This window comes from Hyperolius riggenbachi, chromosome 8 (genome assembly GCF_040937935.1).
Source record: "Hyperolius riggenbachi isolate aHypRig1 chromosome 8, aHypRig1.pri, whole genome shotgun sequence".
In the NCBI taxonomy this organism is placed as follows: domain Eukaryota; kingdom Metazoa; phylum Chordata; class Amphibia; order Anura; family Hyperoliidae; genus Hyperolius; species Hyperolius riggenbachi.
Window position 1 is genome coordinate 135,641,556 of NC_090653.1, and position 19,943 is coordinate 135,661,498.

General features: G+C 44.0%; 1 protein-coding gene across 2 annotated transcripts in view; it reads right to left on the minus strand.

The window, feature by feature from the left end:
• The window catches only part of COL4A5 (collagen type IV alpha 5 chain), a 296,097-nt gene that overhangs the window by 138,953 nt on the left and 137,201 nt on the right, over nucleotides 1-19,943 (minus strand). For both annotated transcript variants that reach the window (XM_068251138.1, XM_068251139.1), the window contains exons 11-17: nucleotides 19,154-19,189; nucleotides 19,029-19,070; nucleotides 18,705-18,797; nucleotides 8,895-8,948; nucleotides 3,082-3,138; nucleotides 1,913-1,957; nucleotides 1,775-1,828 (exon numbers count right to left, since the gene is read on the minus strand). In XM_068251138.1, the coding sequence (XP_068107239.1) occupies nucleotides 1,775-1,828; nucleotides 1,913-1,957; nucleotides 3,082-3,138; nucleotides 8,895-8,948; nucleotides 18,705-18,797; nucleotides 19,029-19,070; nucleotides 19,154-19,189 (381 nt within the window). The remainder of the gene's footprint in view (nucleotides 1-1,774; nucleotides 1,829-1,912; nucleotides 1,958-3,081; nucleotides 3,139-8,894; nucleotides 8,949-18,704; nucleotides 18,798-19,028; nucleotides 19,071-19,153; nucleotides 19,190-19,943) is intronic.

The window sequence follows — 19,943 nt, forward strand, 5'->3', positions numbered from 1 at the left end:
GACACAGTGTCGGGCATGCCGCTCAAGGGGTTTCCCTAGCTACAGGAGCCCCACTGTATAAGTTAACTAAGTGCAGGGGCTCCTGTACACTATCTGCAGCATTAGTGATGTAAGGCATAGTGCCCCCCAACCCCCGATCCCCCCCTAATGCCCCCGATGCAGCCGCTGCATTGCTAGATACATACCAAGCCTCGTTCCAGCGAGCACCCCATCTGTCTTCACAGCTCCGTATATCTTCAGAGGATCGGGACTGAAGTCATGTGACGTCTCACGTCAGACGTCACATGACTTCAGTACCCATCCTCCGCATACCGGAAGATATACAGAGCTGTGAAGACAGGATGGGGCGCTCGCTGGAACAAGGCTTGGTATGTATTTAGCAAGGCAGCGGCTGCATCAGGGGCATTAGATGGGGATCGGGGGGTGGGGGGCACTATGCCTTACATCACTAATGCTGCAGATAGTGTACAGGAGCCCCTGCACCTAGCTAACTTATACAGTGGGGCTCCTGTACCTAGCTAGCCTATACTGGGGGACACCTATCTAGCCTATACTGGGGGCACCTATCTAGCTACAGGGGGGCACCTATCTAGCCTATACTGGGGGGCACCTATCTAGCCTATACTGGGGGGCACCTATCTAGCCTATACAGGGGGGCACCTATCTAGCCTATACTGGGGGGGTTCCTATCTAGCCTATACTGGGGGGCACTTATCTAGCCTATACTGGGGGACACCTGCACCTACCTAGCCTATCCTGAGGGACACCTGCACCTAACTAGCCTATCCCGGGGGACACCTGTACCTAACTAGCCTATCCTGGGGACACCTGCACCTAACTAGCCTATCCTGGGGGACACCTGCACCTAACTAGCCTATCCCGGGGGACACCTGTACCTAACTAGCCTATCCAGGGGGACACCTGCACTTACCTAGCATATACTGGGGGCACCTAGACCTGGCTACCTACCTACAATAATCTGCGGGGGATTCCGAAGACAGATGGGCACAACGCGGTGGGTGGCACGGGAAGGTAATGTATAAATGCACACACGGGAGTACATTTTTACATGGGAGGGGGGGCAGCGACGAGGCAACGGGCGTTGCCGATTCCAAAGCGATTTCATGTCGAAATTTTTTAGGGAATCAGGCTGCGGAGTATGGGCAGCCGACCGATCTCTCTCTAATCAGATTTGATTGGATAAAGATCTGTCTCTTGGTTGAATCTGCCCATAATCTCTATTGTATTAGTGCAGGTTGAACAACTGCATCTTGGAAGTATAAATGATCAGAGATTTTAGGGGAGTCATTTTGAAATTTAGTTTAGATTTTGTGTTTCAAGCTTTTATTGGACTCAAAATGTTTACTAGACCCTTGCTTGACACATTTTGTTAAGTCACAGGAAAAAAGGTTATGAAAATTAATTGGATCACTTTTTGCACAGAAATCCAGCAGAAACTGAACGCCAGGGAGGTTAAGAAAAAAGGTGTTTAAGGGTACAGTGCCTCCTTTTTTTTCTCCTTCAACATTTGTGCATATTGAGCAACACATGACCCTGTGGTTCCTGCCTGAATCTGGTGCTAAGCTCTTTCATCCCCTTCCTAACTGATTAACTTTACAAAAGCATAGAAGGATTCTGCTCTTTGGTGACAAGTTAAAGTAAGTAAAATGCATGACGCAGGAAGTGAACTTTGCCTTTGCAGGAGACAACTAATAATACTAACTGACAACTGATTTTCTTGTTGTGTGGAATAAAATGAAAAGTCATTATTTACCTTCTCTCCATCTCTTCCTGGACTTCCTGGAAAACCGCGATCACCAGGAACTCCCTGAGAAATAAACATAATTCTCTTCTGTTACTTTTCCCTATCATTTCTTCAGCATGATACAATGTGACACAAATTTTTACAAACCTCACCACCGGGAAACCCATTTCTCCCTTCTTTCCCAGGCTTTCCCTATAACAAGCAAGAAAGACACAAATACAAATCGATGGCAATGGCTACGAATACATAGATTTCAGACACCAAAAATAACATATTGAGATCACCATGGTGAAAAGTTTTCCACTGATCTACAAACAGACAAGCCTGCTCAGCTCTCTGGCAGGCAAAATGCTTTGTCTTATGGAGAGGGGTGGGAACAAGCAGGCGACTTAGAAAATTGCTGGAGTGGCAGACATTAGGAGTTGACTGTACATACTATAGACTTTTACCAAAAACACTACTAGGGCATAGCTTAGCTTCAGTCACAGAAATAAAACATTATGGATTTTATGTGTCCAATCTAAAAGCCCATAGCTTAATATTACATGATACTGTCTTCATTGCAACTGTAAAATCATTGCAATCCTTTTATCTGTGTTGACGTGTGTATGGTATGAGAGAGTGCTGTACAAGTGTATTTCACTATGTGACCATGGTTGCTCCATGCATATATATGGAGCTGGTTCGAGGACTTCGCTCTATCAGAGATCTCATCTAAGTGTGCATACATAGTGAATCCTCAAGTCATCCTCTAGGGAAGAGGGCGGAGCCTGAGGTGTCTCTGTCATTACTAAATACTAATACAACTGGATCAGCAATCAAGCAATTTAAAGGTACGGTAGGTATGTTCTCTACAGTATAGAATATAATGGAATTTTGTGGGTTCATAGTGGTTTTATTTATTATAAAGAGAGGCAAACAGATATAGAAACATCACTTAAAATGTCAATTGACACATTTTGATTATACGGCATAAAAATACTCCTATTTCACAACATATATCTAAATGATTACAGTTTGGGGTTATATTACAAAATGTATGGACTGTGTCCTTAAAATGCAATATTTTTAAAAGATCCAATGGATATGAAATGTGATTTATTTTTCCTTTTTCCTTTTAAGGCCATGCTCTTATGACTTGCTCTTTGCCTAAATATAAGCAGACAATAACTAATTGTCCTCAATGGCCTTTCTTGCCTTTGACTAAACAGCAAAATAAATAGTATAAAACATGTGTTATGTAACATGCAGCATTTATGGATAAATCATTCTATGACAGATGAGCTAATGTTTATAAACAACAGATGAAGGCTTACTATTTTTCCTGAGTCTCCTGGTTCACCTTTTGCTCCTTTAGCACCTCCAGAAGCACCCTAAAAAAATGATATGTATGAACAATCTTTTTATTATTCCAGCATGTGAAGACCTGAACTGTGCTACGACAAATCTTAGTTTATAAATCTGAAATTCGATAGCTGGTACTTGTTTCTATGCTGTGATTTAGGAAGCGTCAGTGATTAATAACGTATCTTTTCCATGTAGTTCCACATTCATCTGACACCCAGCACTAATGGCAATGGATGTCCAAGCATCTGGCTACAAGTTATAACCAAAAGTGAAGGTGCGACTTCCTTAAGTAATATCACTTACTGTTGACAGTACATCAAGAAAGGATTTTTATCAATATTAAATTTTAACTTTGTTCTGGAGCTGAGGCTTCTAATAATCACTCTGTCATCAGTGGGCTTTTGTGACACTGCTTGTGTAATACACTTATGGTACAGGCCTTCTTTTCAAAGTATTGCCTGATGAGCTGAGATATGTAGCAGTGCTTGCTAACATATCTCACATTTTGACTGTAGATGTCCTGTCATGATTGAACATGTGACCGATCTACTATACATAGTTTAGTAGGCAAACATAGCTAGTGCATTACAGTAACTCAGCACTGAGGCCCCTTTCACACCTCTTGCTTTCCGTTGAACAATGGTTACAAAAAGTGGCACCACACCTTAACAGTGCAGCACGAGAGCACAGAGAGGCTTACATTACCATGAAAGTAAGCTTCATTGCCAGCATGTTGTCCCATATTGCGAGAGTATCTTTTGTGTTGCCCAGAAAAGAAGCTGTTGCATCGCACTACTACGGCTACTATTGCTTGTGCGTAGCTATGCGCCAATTTGGTGCAATGAGACTCAACGGTGTAAGTAAAAAAAGAGCCTTAACCACTTCGCATCCAGACCTTGTTTTCCCCTTATTGACCAGAGCAGTTTTGACACTTTAGCGGTGTCCCTTTTTAATCAGCAATAACTTCATCTCTACTCGTGCCACTTAAATGATCTATATATCGTTTTTTTCAAGACAAACTAAGCTTTCATTGGGGGGTATTTGGTACGAAGTAAAATGTTCCTTTCTATGCATTTTAATGGGACAAAGTGGGAACATTTTAAAAAATGCATTATTTCTACATTTTGACCAATTTCTATTTGGAAATAAAAAGTGCGATTTGACATAAAAACTGTGCCGCCAGTTAAAGTTGCCCCAGTATAGATATCCAGATGTGTCCCCAGTAACACCGCCTCCCCCAGTATAGCCAGATGTGTCCCCAATATCAGCCCCCCTAGCATAGCCACATGTCCCATGCGTTTGAAAGCCCCAGAAAAGATTGACAGACGCACCCCCAGGAATAGTGCCCCTCTTCATGGCCATATGTGTCCCCGGAACAGGATTACCCAGATTATGGCCAGATGTACCCCAAGGATTAGTGCTGCCCCCCCCCCCCCCCATTATAGCCAAATGTGCCCCCAGTATATGATTACTGCCCCCCCCCCAGTTGCCCAGATGCACCAAATTAGTAAATCCCCCCTCCCCTTAGTCAATTACATGCCCCCCAACAAATATGTAACCCCCCTCCCCTTTATTTATCCTACCCCATCCCCCAGGATCGATAGCCAGATGCCCCCCCCCATGAGGCAGCCCCCTCCGTGCAGAAATCCTAAAAAAAATCATCCAGCAAGCAGCCTCACTCACCTACCTCGTTCCTGCGACTGTCCTGAAGCCCGATCCTCTGTTCTCCGCTCTGCATTCAGCCGCATATTGCCGGTAACCCGGGTCCCGGATTGATGACGTCATCAAGCCGGGACCCGGGTCACCGGCAATACGCGGCTGAATGCAGAGCGGTGATCGGAGGATCAGGCTTCAGGATCGTCGCAGGAACGAGGTAGGTGAGTGAGGCTCCTTGCTGGATGATTTTTTTAACTATTTATGCGCCGAGGGGGACAGATGAAGGATCGCTGCAGTTCACTACTGCAGCGATCATTCATGGGAGGGGGGTGGACTAATTGGCCAAAAGGGAACATGTTCCCTTCCACCAATTAGTAAGGCAGCTGACAGTGCCGGAGGGTGCGCTCTGAAGCGCACCCGACCGTGCACAGCAGGGCTGCAGCCAGGTCAGTATATCTACGTCGCTGTGGCTTGGAGGGTGCCACAGCTGACGTAGATATACTGTAGTGGTGGGGAAAGTGGTTAAGTATTCGTATTAATTCAAAAGATTTGTATCGTTATATATCAAGTATCATGAAAATAAAGAGTAACTGGTGTTTTTTGTTATAGAATACATAACATTAACACTGAGAAACAAAGGACAATATAGTGTAACTGCAATGACATACATGCAGCTAACAGGTGCAGCTGACCATCTGCAGCAAGAAAAAATAATATGGCCTCTACTTTATTTAATCACTTTTTCTCCTCTTTCTCACCCAAGTTTTCTCTTGGATGATATTTTTACACCTTATCAATAAAGTGTTTTTTTCACCCACAAGCAAGAAAGAAAATATTGTACTCAGAATCATTGATACTTTTTTAATTGTAGAGTGCTTAAAAGATATTTTAAACAGGTGATGAAAAATTATCTTTTAGGAGAAAACGTGATCTTTTTTTGATCAAAACTTGATCAAAAAAGATCATTCTAAATTGAAAACTCAAACCACTAGGAAGAATTGCGGCCAAGTATCAGTAAAGTGTTGCTCATCCACTCCAACTCCATTCACTAATTAATCAGCACACCACCGCCTGAGCTTTATCACTGTTGGCACATTGGTGTGGTTGGTCCAAGGGAGGGGGGCAGGGGTTATGGTATGGTGACATGGAAAACCATCCACTTCCATGCCCCCACAAACCTCACACAGGTACATATGTTCCGCCAGTGTTAGGTAGCCCCTCCCCAGTATAGATTGCCAAATATACCCACAGTGTTATGTAGACCCCTCCCCAGTATAGATAAACAGATGTGCCCCAGTGTTATGTAGCCCCCTCCCCAGTATAGATAAACAGATGTGCCCACAGTGTTATGTAGACCCCTCCCGAGTATAGATAAATAGATGTGCTCCCAGTGTTATGTAGACCCCTCCCCAGTATAGATAAATAGATGTGCCCCCAGTGTTATGTAGATCCCTCCCCAGTATAGATAAATAGATGTGCTCCCAGTGTTATGTAGCCCCTTCCCCAGTATAGATAAATAGATGTGCCCCCAGTGTTATGTAGACCCCTCCCCAGTATAGATAAATAGATGTGCCCCCAGTGTTATGTAGACCCCTCCCCAGTATAGATAAATAGATGTGCCCCAGTGTTATGTAGCCCCTCCCCCAGTATAGATGGATGTGCCCCAGTGTTATGTAGCCCCTCCCCCAGTATAGATGGATGTGCCCCAGTGTTATGTAGACCCCTCCCCAGTATAGATAAATATATGTGCCCCCAGTGTTATGTAGCCCCCTCCCCAGTATAGATAAATATATGTGCCCCCAGTGTTATGTAGCCCCCTCCCCAGTATAGATAAATAGATGTGCTCCCAGTGTTATGTAGCCCCTTCCCCAGTATAGATAAATATATGTGCCCCCAGTGTTATGTAGCCCCTCCCCCAGTATAGATAGATGCACCCCAGTGTTATGTAGCCCCTCCCCCAGTATAGATAAACAGATTTGCCCCCAGTGTTATGTAGCCCCTTCCCCAGTATAGATAAATAGATGTGCCCCCAGTGGTATGTAGCCCCTCCCCAAGTATAGATGGATGTGCCCCAGTGTTATGTAGCCCCTCCCCCAGTGTAGATAAACAGATGTGCCCCCAGTGTTATGTAGCCCCCTCCCCAGTATAGAAAAATGGATGTGCCCCCAGTGTTATGTAGCCCCCCCCCCCCCAGTATAGGTGGATGTGCCCCAATGTTATGTAGCACCTCCCCCAGTATAGAAAAATATATGTGCCCGCAGTGTTATGTAGCCCCTCCCCCAGTATAGATGGATGTGCCCCAGTGTTATGTAGCCCCTCCCTGAGTATAGATAAACAGATGTGCCCCCAGTGTTATGTAGCCCCTCCCCCAGTATAGATGGATGTGCCCCAGTGTTATGTAGCCCCTCCCCGAGTATAGATAAACAGATGTGCCCCCAGTGTTATGTAGCCCCTTCCCCAGTATAGATAAATATATGTGCCCCCAGTGTTATGTAGCCCCTCCCCCAGTATAGATGGATGTGCCCCAGTGTTATGTAGCCCCTCCCCGAGTATAGATAAACAGATGTGCCCCCAGTGTTATGTAGCCCCTTCCCCAGTATAGAGAGATAGATGTGCCCCAGTGTTATGTAGCCCCTCCCCCAGAATAGATAAATATATGTGCCCCCAGTGTTATGTAGCTACCCTCCCCAGTTATACATAGCCAAAAGTACCCCTAATGTTATGTAGCCCCAGTATAGATTGCTAGATGTCTCCCCCAGTGTTATGTAATCTCCCTCTTCCTTCCACAGTATAGATAGCTAGGTGTGCTCCTAGATAAGGCCATACTACCGGCCCATGGGCCTGGCCTCTCTCTCTATTTTCTTCTAGCAGAGCAGCACACAGCAAAGTGTCAGTAGGTGTCGCCCTCCTCTCAAAACATCAGCTGTGCTGCAACATACTTTGTGTACAGCTCCCGTGGGGCTGTATAGAGGAAGAAGCAGCACAGCTGATGCTGTAATGAGAGGACAGCTCCACCTGACTACACTTTTGCTGCGTGCTGCTTTGCTAGAAGGAAATAGAGAGGTCAGGCCTGTGGACCCTCTCAAAACAGCCCACGGAGGTCAAGCTGTGGACCGGTAGGTTGGGGACCCCTGATCTACAGGCTAAACTTTCAAGTCTCACTTGTTTACTGGCCAGTGACTATCCGGGAGGCTGTGGGTTTGAGAGGCCCTAAAACAGAAAACATTGGGGCCCTAAAAGACAAAGTGCAGTAGGAGGATGGTGTGTAGTGGGTACTCTAGCCCCTAAGTTCTCAGCGTGTGGTACGCATATCTCTGGGGGTACTTGGGTTAGATTTAGGGATTAAATTGAATTGGTCAAAGTCAATCTATTATAGTAAATTTTAGGGATAAGAAAATGATATATCATATATAAATATGCCTGAATATGTATTTTTAGTTAATTCAAAACATTAGATAATGTTTCAAATGCATTTATACAAAAATACAGAGTGCTCCTCACAAAAGTATATAGGCGAAGGGGTACTTGAGATGATGTGGCTCACAATAGAGGGTACTCAAACACCAACTTTCATGAAAGGGAACATATTCTAATTACGTTGAGAAACACTGCTCTAGCCCACCATGTTTTAAAGTTTAACGTTTAAGCATAATTCAGATGTGCTTTAGTGCTATTAGCAGCTTTGCTTGATTTGCAATGTATCTACAGATGCACCATGCTGCAAGATTTGTGTACACCTGCTAACACTATTTTAGAAGAAAACAGTCTAAAATTTGCAGCTATGGCTTTTACGGAATTAATGGCTTCTCATTGACCATCCTTCTTGACAATGAGTGCTGTCAGCCTTGCCACCTGCATTTACCACTACAATGGTCATGTTATTCAGGAAGTTTAGCCACTTGTCTTCTAGGAAGATCCTCATACATTTATGCAATGTCTGACCCTCTGTGCTATTGTCCTCTTACACATATTGAATGCAGCACCTATTGTATTGAATTTGATACTTTGCCAAAATAACATTAGTAGTTAGCCGTAGTGTGAGTATGTTTTTCCTTTACAAAACATTAACCAACATAAATTATAGACTGTAACTCTTGCGCTAAAAATAAAGACACTTTTCACTCACCGGAGGACCTTGAGGCCCAGGGTCACCATTAAAGCCTTGCTGCCCCTTTGAACCCTGGAAAATAAAAATGATGAATAGGTTAATACTGAAGATGAAAGAATTGGGTAAAACACGTTACATTGTAAGTGTATTCTGACATTTCCCTAGCTAGGTTTTCCAGGTACTGCACTTAATTTTACATTCATACAATTAAAATTCATTCTAAAAGAAAGCTCCTGATCTATAATGTCTAGAAGAACAAGAGATACCATTTTATTTAAGTCCTAATTTTAAAAATACAGTATATTATAAAGTAGTGGCCTCTAGTTTAGGACAAGGTACTCTTTCCATTCCATTCAGACACTACTGCAGCCAAGTAGATCAGTAGGATGCCAGGCAGCTGGTATTTAAAAGGAAATAAATATGGCAGCCTCCATATTCTTCTCATATAATACAATCAATAATATGATTGTTCCAGAGCAAATGGGCTCACCAGCTTCTTTGTTTTCATACGATCTGAATGAAATTACGATTATTCACGAACAATTTAATAAATAACGTTAATTGGGCTTCTTAAGTGTGGCCTTTCTACACCAACTGTCAAAAATAAAGGTGCTCATGAATGATACAAACGTCATTATACAATCTTACCACTTTTATGTACCGTAATATGAAGGACTACCTAAAGTATCCATCCAAAATACATTCACTCGGGTTACCCTTCTACTACATACATTTGGTAATATAGGACAAAAAAAAAGAGTGTTTCATTGATGGGCACACCTGAACTGAGAGGTATATGGAGGCTGACATATTTATTTCCTTTTAAAGGGATACTTAAGCCCAGGGCAGTTTCTAGGCTAAAATACACCCAGGGCGAGGGTTAAAATAGCATACGTTTGTCATGCAGATTGCCTAGCCACATCCTTTGTAGGCTTGCTCTATAAATACCATGTGATATCACAGACCTGGGCTGGTCATAAGGGTTAGTCCTGTGAAACACTCCTGGAGTGTCAGCCTTGCTCATTGTTTGAAGATTAGCCTAGAGTAATTCCTGGGACTGCACTAGGCAGGTTCCCTAGTGCAGTTAGGATTGCATATCTGTTTTGTTTGTCTGTTGCGATTGTCCTGTCCCAGTGGTGGTCGACAGGAAGTCGTTCTGATCTTTGTTCTTGGAGTATAGCTGGAGCAGCGGTTGCTACCAGCTATCTCATCTGATCTGTCTTGCCTGGATCGCACTCGCCTTGTGCTAGTGCTGTGGATCCGTCTGATCTCCATCTCTCTTGCTGTACTTGAATCGCACTTGCTCTGGCGGAAAGAGCAGTGGATCCAGCTCGCTCTGTTTCTATACTTGGATCGCACTCGCTCTGGCGGAAAGAGCAGTGGATCGTATCTCTCACTTATTCCTGTTTTCGTGTATCTGTCTTGTCTGCTACGAACGCTTGCTGGAGGCTCGGTGAGATAACCGTTAAGCAAGTGCTCGCGTCCTCTGTTTCATGTTTGTCTGTCGGTGGTTAGTTAGGCGTGCTTGTCTCTGTTGTGCTTAACACGCGGAGACCGCGCATAAACGCCTGCACTGTTGCGAATGAGTGCGGTGTTCGCGTTTAGTTAGCGTTTGTTATTTTCCTTATCTTTCATTGTATGATTTGCTGTGCCTTTGCTACTCTCGTGCTCTGCCTTGCTGTAGCCTTGTGTCACCTCTGGCAATCGCCTCTCTCTTCCTACTTCATATCTGCTGTTGTATGTGCACCGTCGCGGGTTGGCGACTAGATTGGGGCACATACATACATTCTGTCCCTGTGCTCATTCTCTTCCACAATCGCTTCTCTTGCAATTGCGTTCTCACTTGGTTTCTTCTGTTGTGTGTCTACCGTCGCAGGTTGGCGGCTAGATTGGTGGACATACATACATTCCTCATCTGTGCTTATTCGGTCTTGTGTCGCTGTTAGCAATCGCCATCTCTGGCGATTGCCTTCTCACTTTATCTTCATGGTTGTGTGTTCATCGTCGCAGGGTGGCGACTAGATTGGTGGACACACATACCCTCTGTCGCTTTGATCTCTCTCTTTCAGGGCTATCTTGCCTTGCGTTTCTTCCCTTCGTGCAATTCCTGTCTTGCGTCTGTGGCAGGGCAGAGGATCTGTTCCTCTGCACTCCACAGCTCCATCTGCCGACAGGAAGTTCCCTCTACAGGTGCGTTGCACCTTTTGCTGGGTTCCCTCAAATTATACGCTTGTGGAGGATTTCCGCAGTGTCAGCGCACGTCTTGTGCGCTGATCACGGAGAGAATTCCACAATCGTTACACTAATCCTACCACTGTCTAGCTGTCACGCTTACTACTTTACCTTTTTTGTTTGGGGGGGGGGGGGGAGTTTCTGTAGATATCCGGCACCGGGTGTCAAATACCCTAGGTACGCCACTGGGTAGGTGCCCTCCCAGTGTGGTTAGATTAGGTAGGTGCCCCCCAGTATAGGTTAGATTAGGTAGGTGCCCCCCAGTATAGGTTAGATTAGGTAGGTGCCCCCCCAGTGTGGTTAAATTAGGTAGGTGCCCCCCCAGTATAGGCTAGATTAGGTAGGTGCCCCCAGTATAGGTTAGATTAGGTAGGTGCCCCCCCAGTGTGGTTAGATTAGGTAGGTGCCCTGCAGTATAGGTTAGATTAGGTAGGTGCCCTCCCAGTGTGGGTAGATTAGGTAGGTGCCCCCCCCAGTATAGGTTAGATTAGGTAGGTGCCCTCCCAGTATAGGTTAGATTAGGTAGGTGCCCCCCAGTATAGGTTAGATTAGGTAGGTGCCCCCCAGTATAGGTTAGATTAGGTAGGTGCCCCCCCAGTGTGGTTAGATTAGGTAGGTGCCCCCCAGTATAGGTTAGATTAGGTAGGTGCCCTCCCAGTGTGGTTAGATTAGGTAGGTGCCCCCCCCCCCCAGTATAGGTTAGATTAGGTAGGTGCCCCCCAGTATAGGTTAGATAGGTAGCTGCCCCCCAGTATAGGTTCGATTAGGTAGGTGCCCCCCAGTATAGGTTAGATTAGGTAGGTGCCCCCCCAGTATAGGTTAGATAGGAAGCTGTTCCCCCATAATGGAGGGGGGAGCCGCAGCCGCGGGGAGGGCAGCCCGACCTCTCCCTCCCTTCCTTTCCGGGCGCCCTCCGTGCTCCCCCCTCCGAGTCTGACTGCACAGGAAGCGCTGTGTACAGAGCACATTAGCGCAACTCACCTCCCTTCCTGGTTCCAATCGCCGCCGGTCTCCTTTTCTGTCTTCTCCTCATAGCCGCTGACACGCTGCTTCCGGGTAAACAGGAAGCAGCGTGTGTATGAGCGGCTATGAAGAGAAGAGGAGACCAGCGGCGATTGGAACCAGGGAGGGAAGTGAGTTGCGGTAATGCGCTCTGTACACAGCGCTTCCTGTGCAGTCAGACTCGGAGGGGGGAGCACGGAGGGCGCCCGGAGAGGAGAGGGAGGGAGAGGTCGGGCTGCCCTCCCCGCGGCTGCCCCCTCCGTTACTGCGCCCACAGTCCTTCGGCGCCCAGGGCGCCCGCACGGGCCGCACGGCCCTGGAAACGGGCCTGCTTAAGTCACCTGTAAAAAGAAAATAAAAAAAATCACATACCTGGGACTTCTAGCAGCCACCTGCAGCTGCCCTGTGCCCACGCTGGCCCTTCTATGATCCTGCTGGTCTCTTCCTCTAATACCTTTAGACATAGACCCTGAACAAGCATGATAATCAGATGTATATGATGTCTGATTAGCCTCATGTTTGGTTCAGGTGTGTGATTCAGACACTACTGCAGCAAAAGAGATCAGCAGGTCACCTGGCAACTTGGATTGTTTTCAAGGAAATAAGTATGGCAGCCTCCATAGCCCTCTCAGTTCAGGTGTACTTATATTAATGAAGATGTGGCCAGTATCTTGGCTAGCTCTCTCTAAAGCCGGTAGACCTAGACTTTAAAATCAAGTCTTGCAATCAAAACCTAAAAACTGTCAAAAAATAAACAGTCAGGACAGAATTTATATTTTTTAGTACCCAGGTCAATGTTCTTGTGTAACCCCAGCCCCCTGTCCATTGATAGTAGTTGTATTTTAGAGGTACAGCAGCCTTCTATATGCAGAAGAGGACCCCATTCCATGTGCAGCAATCCACTCTCCTATTCTATGTGCATCTTTCTTTGCATGTGCATCCTCCACGTGCAGCAGTCTCCCATGCACAGCCACTCCACTTACAGCAGGCTTCTTTTATGTGATGCCAACTGCAGCCTTCGTGTACAACAGCCCCCTTTATATGGATGTGAGATACTGGGGAAGTGGGTTGGGCCCACGAAACGCGCTGCCTGTGCTTATTTTGCTATTAAATTCCTCAACCTAAGGGGAGTTATCGTCTGTGAGGTAAGCCACCTCATTTTTCTTATTTTGACTTTAAAATATTTTATACACATTGGGCACCTCTTTATCTTCTCCCCTTTAGATGCAGCTTCCCTAGACTGTGTGACTTATGCACAAAAACACCTCTCTGCTAAAACAGATATGATATTGATTTCAAGTACAATATAGTATAGTTTAAAACAATTTAATATGTGACAGGATTGCTTAAGGCGAAAGGAAAAACTCCTCTTTCACTGAAATATGTATCCACATTCTGCTGTTGTATGATTGGAAAGTTGGATCTCTGCAGAGTATAGACTGACAGTATCCACACACAGTCAGTGCAAGTGCTTACAACGCACTGTGAAGAATGCAGCCATAGATTTCAGGGGAAAAGGACTTGTTCAAAGACTTCCTCTTTGCTGAAAGGAAAATTATCACGTATTTCATTTAACACGGTGATGTCTCTGTACAAATTGTATTTGTTCTGGTGATCATAAGGGTTTTGCAGAAAACTCTTCTAACTTGTGAATCTGCACAGACCCATGAAATGAAAACCACCACTTGTGGATCAGTTGGGTATCAGCTGACTGAATAACTCACATCCAGGCTAATTGGTCAGCATCTAATGGCTTTTATTTGCTCACATGGTTTCCATGTCCTGTGTCAGTGGAGATCTGCATGCCAGGCATATTTTTTGCTCATCTCCAATTAACATTTTGTCATGTAAAACAAGCGCTACATTTGTGTTATATATCCATAGAAAATTAAAGTAACATCAGCTAGACAGTGCTATATAGGAAATTGACGGAGATGAATTAGAACTTTGCAAGGGTAAAATTGATCACCAACTCCTGAAACTCATTAGCCTTTGGAAAGTTCCACTGCACATTCTGGACCCTGTCAGAAACAATTTGCATATTATTGAGTTATCTGCTTATCACTACTAATAAACATTACTGTTTGCTAAGGAAGTATGCTATCAGTGCAAGACGTACCATTGCGAAGCTACAGTATATGTGCTACCTACAATTTCAAAGCATTGCTGCCACCTGCTGGACACTTTCTGATATTGACATTGGAATAATTGTAAACAGACTAGCACACTTTAGCAGTACAATCTGGTAATATGGATGGCAATGCTTAGCAGAACTCATGGAGAAGCATGTGACCAATTTGATCAGCTTAAACATTTGTAAGGTTCTGATTTGCTGTGATGACTTCCTGCATTAGCACATGATCATGACCAGCAAATCAGAGCCTTACAAATGTATCAGCTGATCAAACACTTCTCCATGAGTTCTCCTAAGCATTGCCATCCCTATCTGGTGATTGTCATTAAGACAATATGTAAAGTAAAATATAGTTTAACCATATTATTGCATTCCTGGGTTTATACCCCTTAAATGACACCTGAAGTGAGAGGGATATGGAGGCTGCCATATCTTTTTTTCCTTTTAAACAATACCAGTTGCCAGGGTCTATGGCTAAAAGTATCAGAGGCAGAGGATCAGCAGGATAGCCAGGCAACTGGTATTGCTTAAGTACTAGTAGGTCCACGCATGCGCAGAAGACCCAGACTGGATGCGACTGAGCAAGTTACCGGGGCTGATCTCGGCTGAAAAGCAGACCGCGGGAGGACAGCGAGGGACTCGCACGTGTTTATGGGGCAGGAGGAAACCCCGGGTAAGTATCGATTCTACTTCTATTTTCATCTCTGAGTCTCTTTAAAGAGAACCCGAGGTGGGTTTAAAGAATGTTATCTGCATACAGAGGCTGGATCTGCCTATACAGCCCAGTCTCTAGTGCTATCCCAAACCCCACTAAGGTCCCCCTGCACTCTGCAATCCCTCATAAATCACAGCCGTGCTGTGAGGCTGTGTTTACATCTGTAGTGTCAGTCTCAGCTGCTCCCCTGCCTCCTGCATAGCTCCGGTCCCTGCCCCCGTCCCTTCCCTCCAATCAGCAGGGAGGGAAGGGATGCAGGCGGGGACTGGAGTTCTGCAGGAGGCGGGGAGAGCAGCAGACTGACACTATAGAGATAAACACAGCCAGCTCTGACAAGCTGTTTGTCAGCAGCGTGGCTGTGATTTATGAGGGATTGCAGAGTGCAGGGGGACCTTAGGGGGGTTTGGGATAGCAACAGAAGCTGGGCTGTATAGGCAGATCCAGCCTCTGTATGCAGATAATATTCTTCAAACCCACCTCGGGTTCTCTTTAAGATTCCAACTATTTTGGAGCTTTGTCGCTATTGATACAACAATAACTTTTTATTACTTATGCCATCAATGTTATACTTGTATTGTTTTTTGTTTTCAGGGCAATCTATGCTTTCTTTGGGTAATATTTTTTTCCAAGAATTGTTCAAGTTTACAGGAATTTTACCTGGAAAAAGCAGACGTTAACACAACTTTATTTTCACGTTTTACACTTCGTAATTATTATTATTATTTAGTATTTATATAGCGCCGACATATTACGCAGCGCTGTACAGTGTATATATATATATATATATATATATATATATATATATATATATATATATATATATATATATATATATATATAGTCTTGTCACTAACTGTCAAAGGAGCTCACAATCTAATCCCTACCAATCTACCAATCTACCAATCTAATCCCTAATTTCACATGACAAGTGCTACAGTTTTAAAACACCTCAAAAACATAATTTGGCTCGCCCCAATTAAAATGATACCATACTGTTTATGCCATATTTAATAATTAGTTGGGCGTACCATTTCCACCAGTCTGTGTACCTGTAGTGACTGGATGCGATCACTAAGGCTGGGTGCACACTTGGCAGTGCGTGAAAGGTCACGTTTTCTGTCAGGTGCGTTTTTATTGCGTTTTATGTGTGTTTTCTGTGCGTTTGCAATTTCTTCTTGCACATGCGTTTTCGTGCGTTTTCATATGCGTTTTATGCAAATCGCTAGGAAGTCAACAGGAAGTGGAAATACATCAGAAAACAGGTTTTTTTTACAAAAACACATATAAAAACCGCATACAAAACGCAATACATTGCGTCACCATTGACTTTCACTATGTGCGTTTTTGAAAGATATGCAACAAAGCCAGCGTTTTAAAACTGTGTATTAAAAACGCATACACATCCGTATTTTCATGCATCCCATTGACTTAACATTATACGCGTTAACGCTACATTTTTTACGCAAAGCTAGCATTTCCTTAGTGCTTAGTGTCTTCCCAGCCTCAGGCGCACAGTTTGTACTGTACAGATGCATTGCTAGGCAATAACATAGCGATGCATCTATACAGCATCCGATCAACATGGGCGGCAGCCATTGCAGGTGTCCAGGAATCTTAATGTCAAGTATAGGTAACACAAGAGGTTAATTTGTTTAACACTTTACTACTGTTGTTTAACTACTTTGGCCTCCTGGACGTACTAGCTACGCCCAGGAGGCCATGTGCGCGTCTGCGTGCTCCCGCGGCCGATCGCGTGCGTGCACGCGCGCTCCCGACCCGCGGTTCGTAGGCCGGGCAATCAGTGAATCGGGCTATGGTGCCCGATCACTGATTCCTCTCGCTGTTGCGTGCCCCATGCGTCTCTCTAAGTGTATGTTACGCATAGAGTGACGTCATATAAACAAACTCATGGCCGCCAAAAAGTAAAACTACAAAAAAAAGTAAAAAAAATAAAACTCAACACACATTTACATTAAGAAACTACTGTTTACATCCCACCCTCCCAAAAAATACCCAAATAAAATGTTTAATATAAAAAAAAAAAACATTACAATAAAAAAAAAAACATGTAAATATTTACCTAAGGGTCTAAACTTTTTAAATATCAATGTAAAGATGAAATATTTATATTTATTTTAAACTTGTAAATAGTGATAGATGCAAAACGTAAAAAATGCACCTTTATTTCCAAATAAAATATTGTCGCCATACATTGTGATAGGGACATAATTTTAACGGTGTAATAACCGCGACATATGGGCAAATACAATACGTGAGTTTTAATTATGGAGGCATGTATTATTTTAAATCTATAATGGCTGAAAACGGAGAAATAATGAATTTTTTCCGTTTTTTTCTTATTCTTCCTGTTAAAATGCATTTACAGTAAAGTATAAGGATCCTTGTTTAACACCTGCTCACAGACCTGGGAGTTGGACTGACACAGAGGTATCGTAAGTTCCTAGTTGTTAGTTCTTAGTTGTGAACTAGGAATTTACGATACCTTTGTGTCAGTCCAACTCCCAGGTCTGTGAGCAGGTGTTAAATAAGGATCCTTATCTTAGCTTACAACCTCTAACCCCAGGTCGATGGTCTGTGTGAATTAAGGCATATTAATGACATGTATTTATGCTTGAAAAAATATCTGTTTTACCTTTTGATGTTGCATGTATAAAGCTGTCTGTACCACCAGTTTGCAAACTAACAGGATATAAGCCAGACGAAGGCTGCAAGGCCGAAAGCTTGCTTATTTTTATTCATTTTTAGTTAGCCAATAAATGGTATCATCCTGGTGTAAAACTTCTTGCTTTAACTATAACAAGTAACTTGTCTATATATCTTATCTAAAGTTTAGATAGTTTACACAGCAAATCTAGCTGCAAACAGCTTTAATAGAAAATTATTATTTTTCCTGTGATACAGTGACAGCAGCCATGTTGTTTGTAAACATTACACAGAGGCATTCTTATCTGTATCTTGAGCAAAGAAACCTAATCCCCCCCTCCTCGCTCCTCCCCTCTGCCCCTGAAATCTCTGGCTAGTAATACCTCCCCCTTCTCCTGCTCAGACTGAGCTCCCATGAATCCTTGCTACTGTCTGAAAGTGCCTTGGCTCTCTGAAAACCTGTGGGCGTGGCTTCTTTAGTTTATAGGGAATTAGAGTATTAAAACAAAAAAGTATTTGGCTTGAGGAATGCCTTATAAACAATAGGAAAGTAACACAATTATGCAATGATTAAAAGTTCATCTCGGATCAACTAAAGCGAACCTTAAGTCAACTAAAAAAAATGAGATGAACTCACCTGGGGCCTCCCTCAGCCCCCAGCAGACGATCGGTGCCCTCGCAGCTCCGCTCCGATGTCCCAGGACCCGCCGGCGAGCACTTCCGGTTTCGCCGTCACCGGCCGACAGGCATGGGAACGCGAGTGATTGTTCGCGTTCCCAGCCTGTATATCGCCCCCTATGCTGCTATTGCGGCCAGGAGGCCGCAATAGCAGCATAGGGGGCGATATACAGGCTGGGAACGCGAACAATCACTCGCGTTCTCATGCCTGTCGGCCGGTGACGGCCAAACCGGAAGTGCTCGCCGGCGGGTCCTGGGACATCGGAGCGGAGCTGCGAGGGCACCGATCGGCTGCTGGGGGCTGAGGGAAGCCCCAGGTGAGTAAATCTCATTTTTTTTAGTTGACTTAAGGTTCGCTTTAAGAAGACAGCTTTTTATAGAACACATTTCAACAGCTAGTTACCTTTTCCCCTTTCTGTACTTGACCTTCCCCTGGTTCCTTCTGTTCTGTTGATTGTCCAGGAGGTCCGGGTGGTCCCTGAAGGCCTGGATCACCCTAAAATAAAACCACAATTTCTTAAACTTATCTCTCAAGTAAAAACATCATCATGCTTACTAGGCACATCTATAAGCAGAATCATAGGTCCGTCTGCTTTTACTACACACACTATTACTGGAAGAAAAACAAGTGAATGTTGCATAACCATAGTGATCTACCACATTAACATGTAACTCAGCTAATAACAAAAAGTAGGTTAGCTGTTGAGCGAGGTACTCATAAACTTACCTTTTCACCCTTTGATCCTTGGAACTTCAAGCCCATGTTACCCTAAAAGGTTGGATAGAAAAATTACTAATAAAGCACAAAAAATAATTATGATGACTTTTAACATATATTAGGACTATATTCACCTTGGGTCCTGGAAATCCAGGTTGTCCTGGTGGTCCCTAAAAAATATAACCAGAAACAGAATACAACGATCGGTCTAAGGAACAGTTGCTGATCTAAAAATCTGTTTTCTACCAATTATCAATTAATGTTAGTTTATTAATAATGACAGGCTTTCTTTACATACAGTATCCATATCTATGACGCCACAACCATGGGCGTAGCAATCACCCCTGCGACCAGAGGCTTTGGGGGGCCCTCCACCTCCATCACCGCAAGTGCAGCCAATTAGCAAAGAAACCTCCCCATTCACTCACGAAAACCATGTGTAGGATCGTGTGTAATTGTTTACTGCTTCCAGAGACTGCTTCACAGCAGAACACTCTCTGATGCCATTTGTTGTCTCCCGATCCGTGGGGTTCGGATACAAAGGGGGCCCCATGCTATCGTTTTTGTAGGGAAGAGCTATTAAGTCTAGGTACAACCCTGGCCACTCCCAACATATCATACAAAATTACGGGTTATCAGCCACCTTAATGTGCCAAGTATCAAAAATTTATTATTTGGGAAAAGGGAACATGGTAAATCTTCAATGATATACACATATAAAAAGAACACTCATGATTCAATAATTAAAATTGCATATGCAAAAGCTAGTATAGCCATTAAACCAGCAATAGACAATACATATTCCAGTTCAGTATAGCATATATATGGAGAATATCTCACACATGCATACTCCAAGCATCCCGCGCTAGCATACTGGTGCCCTGTGAATATAATATTTGATGGGGGCCCCCCTTAAATATTCCA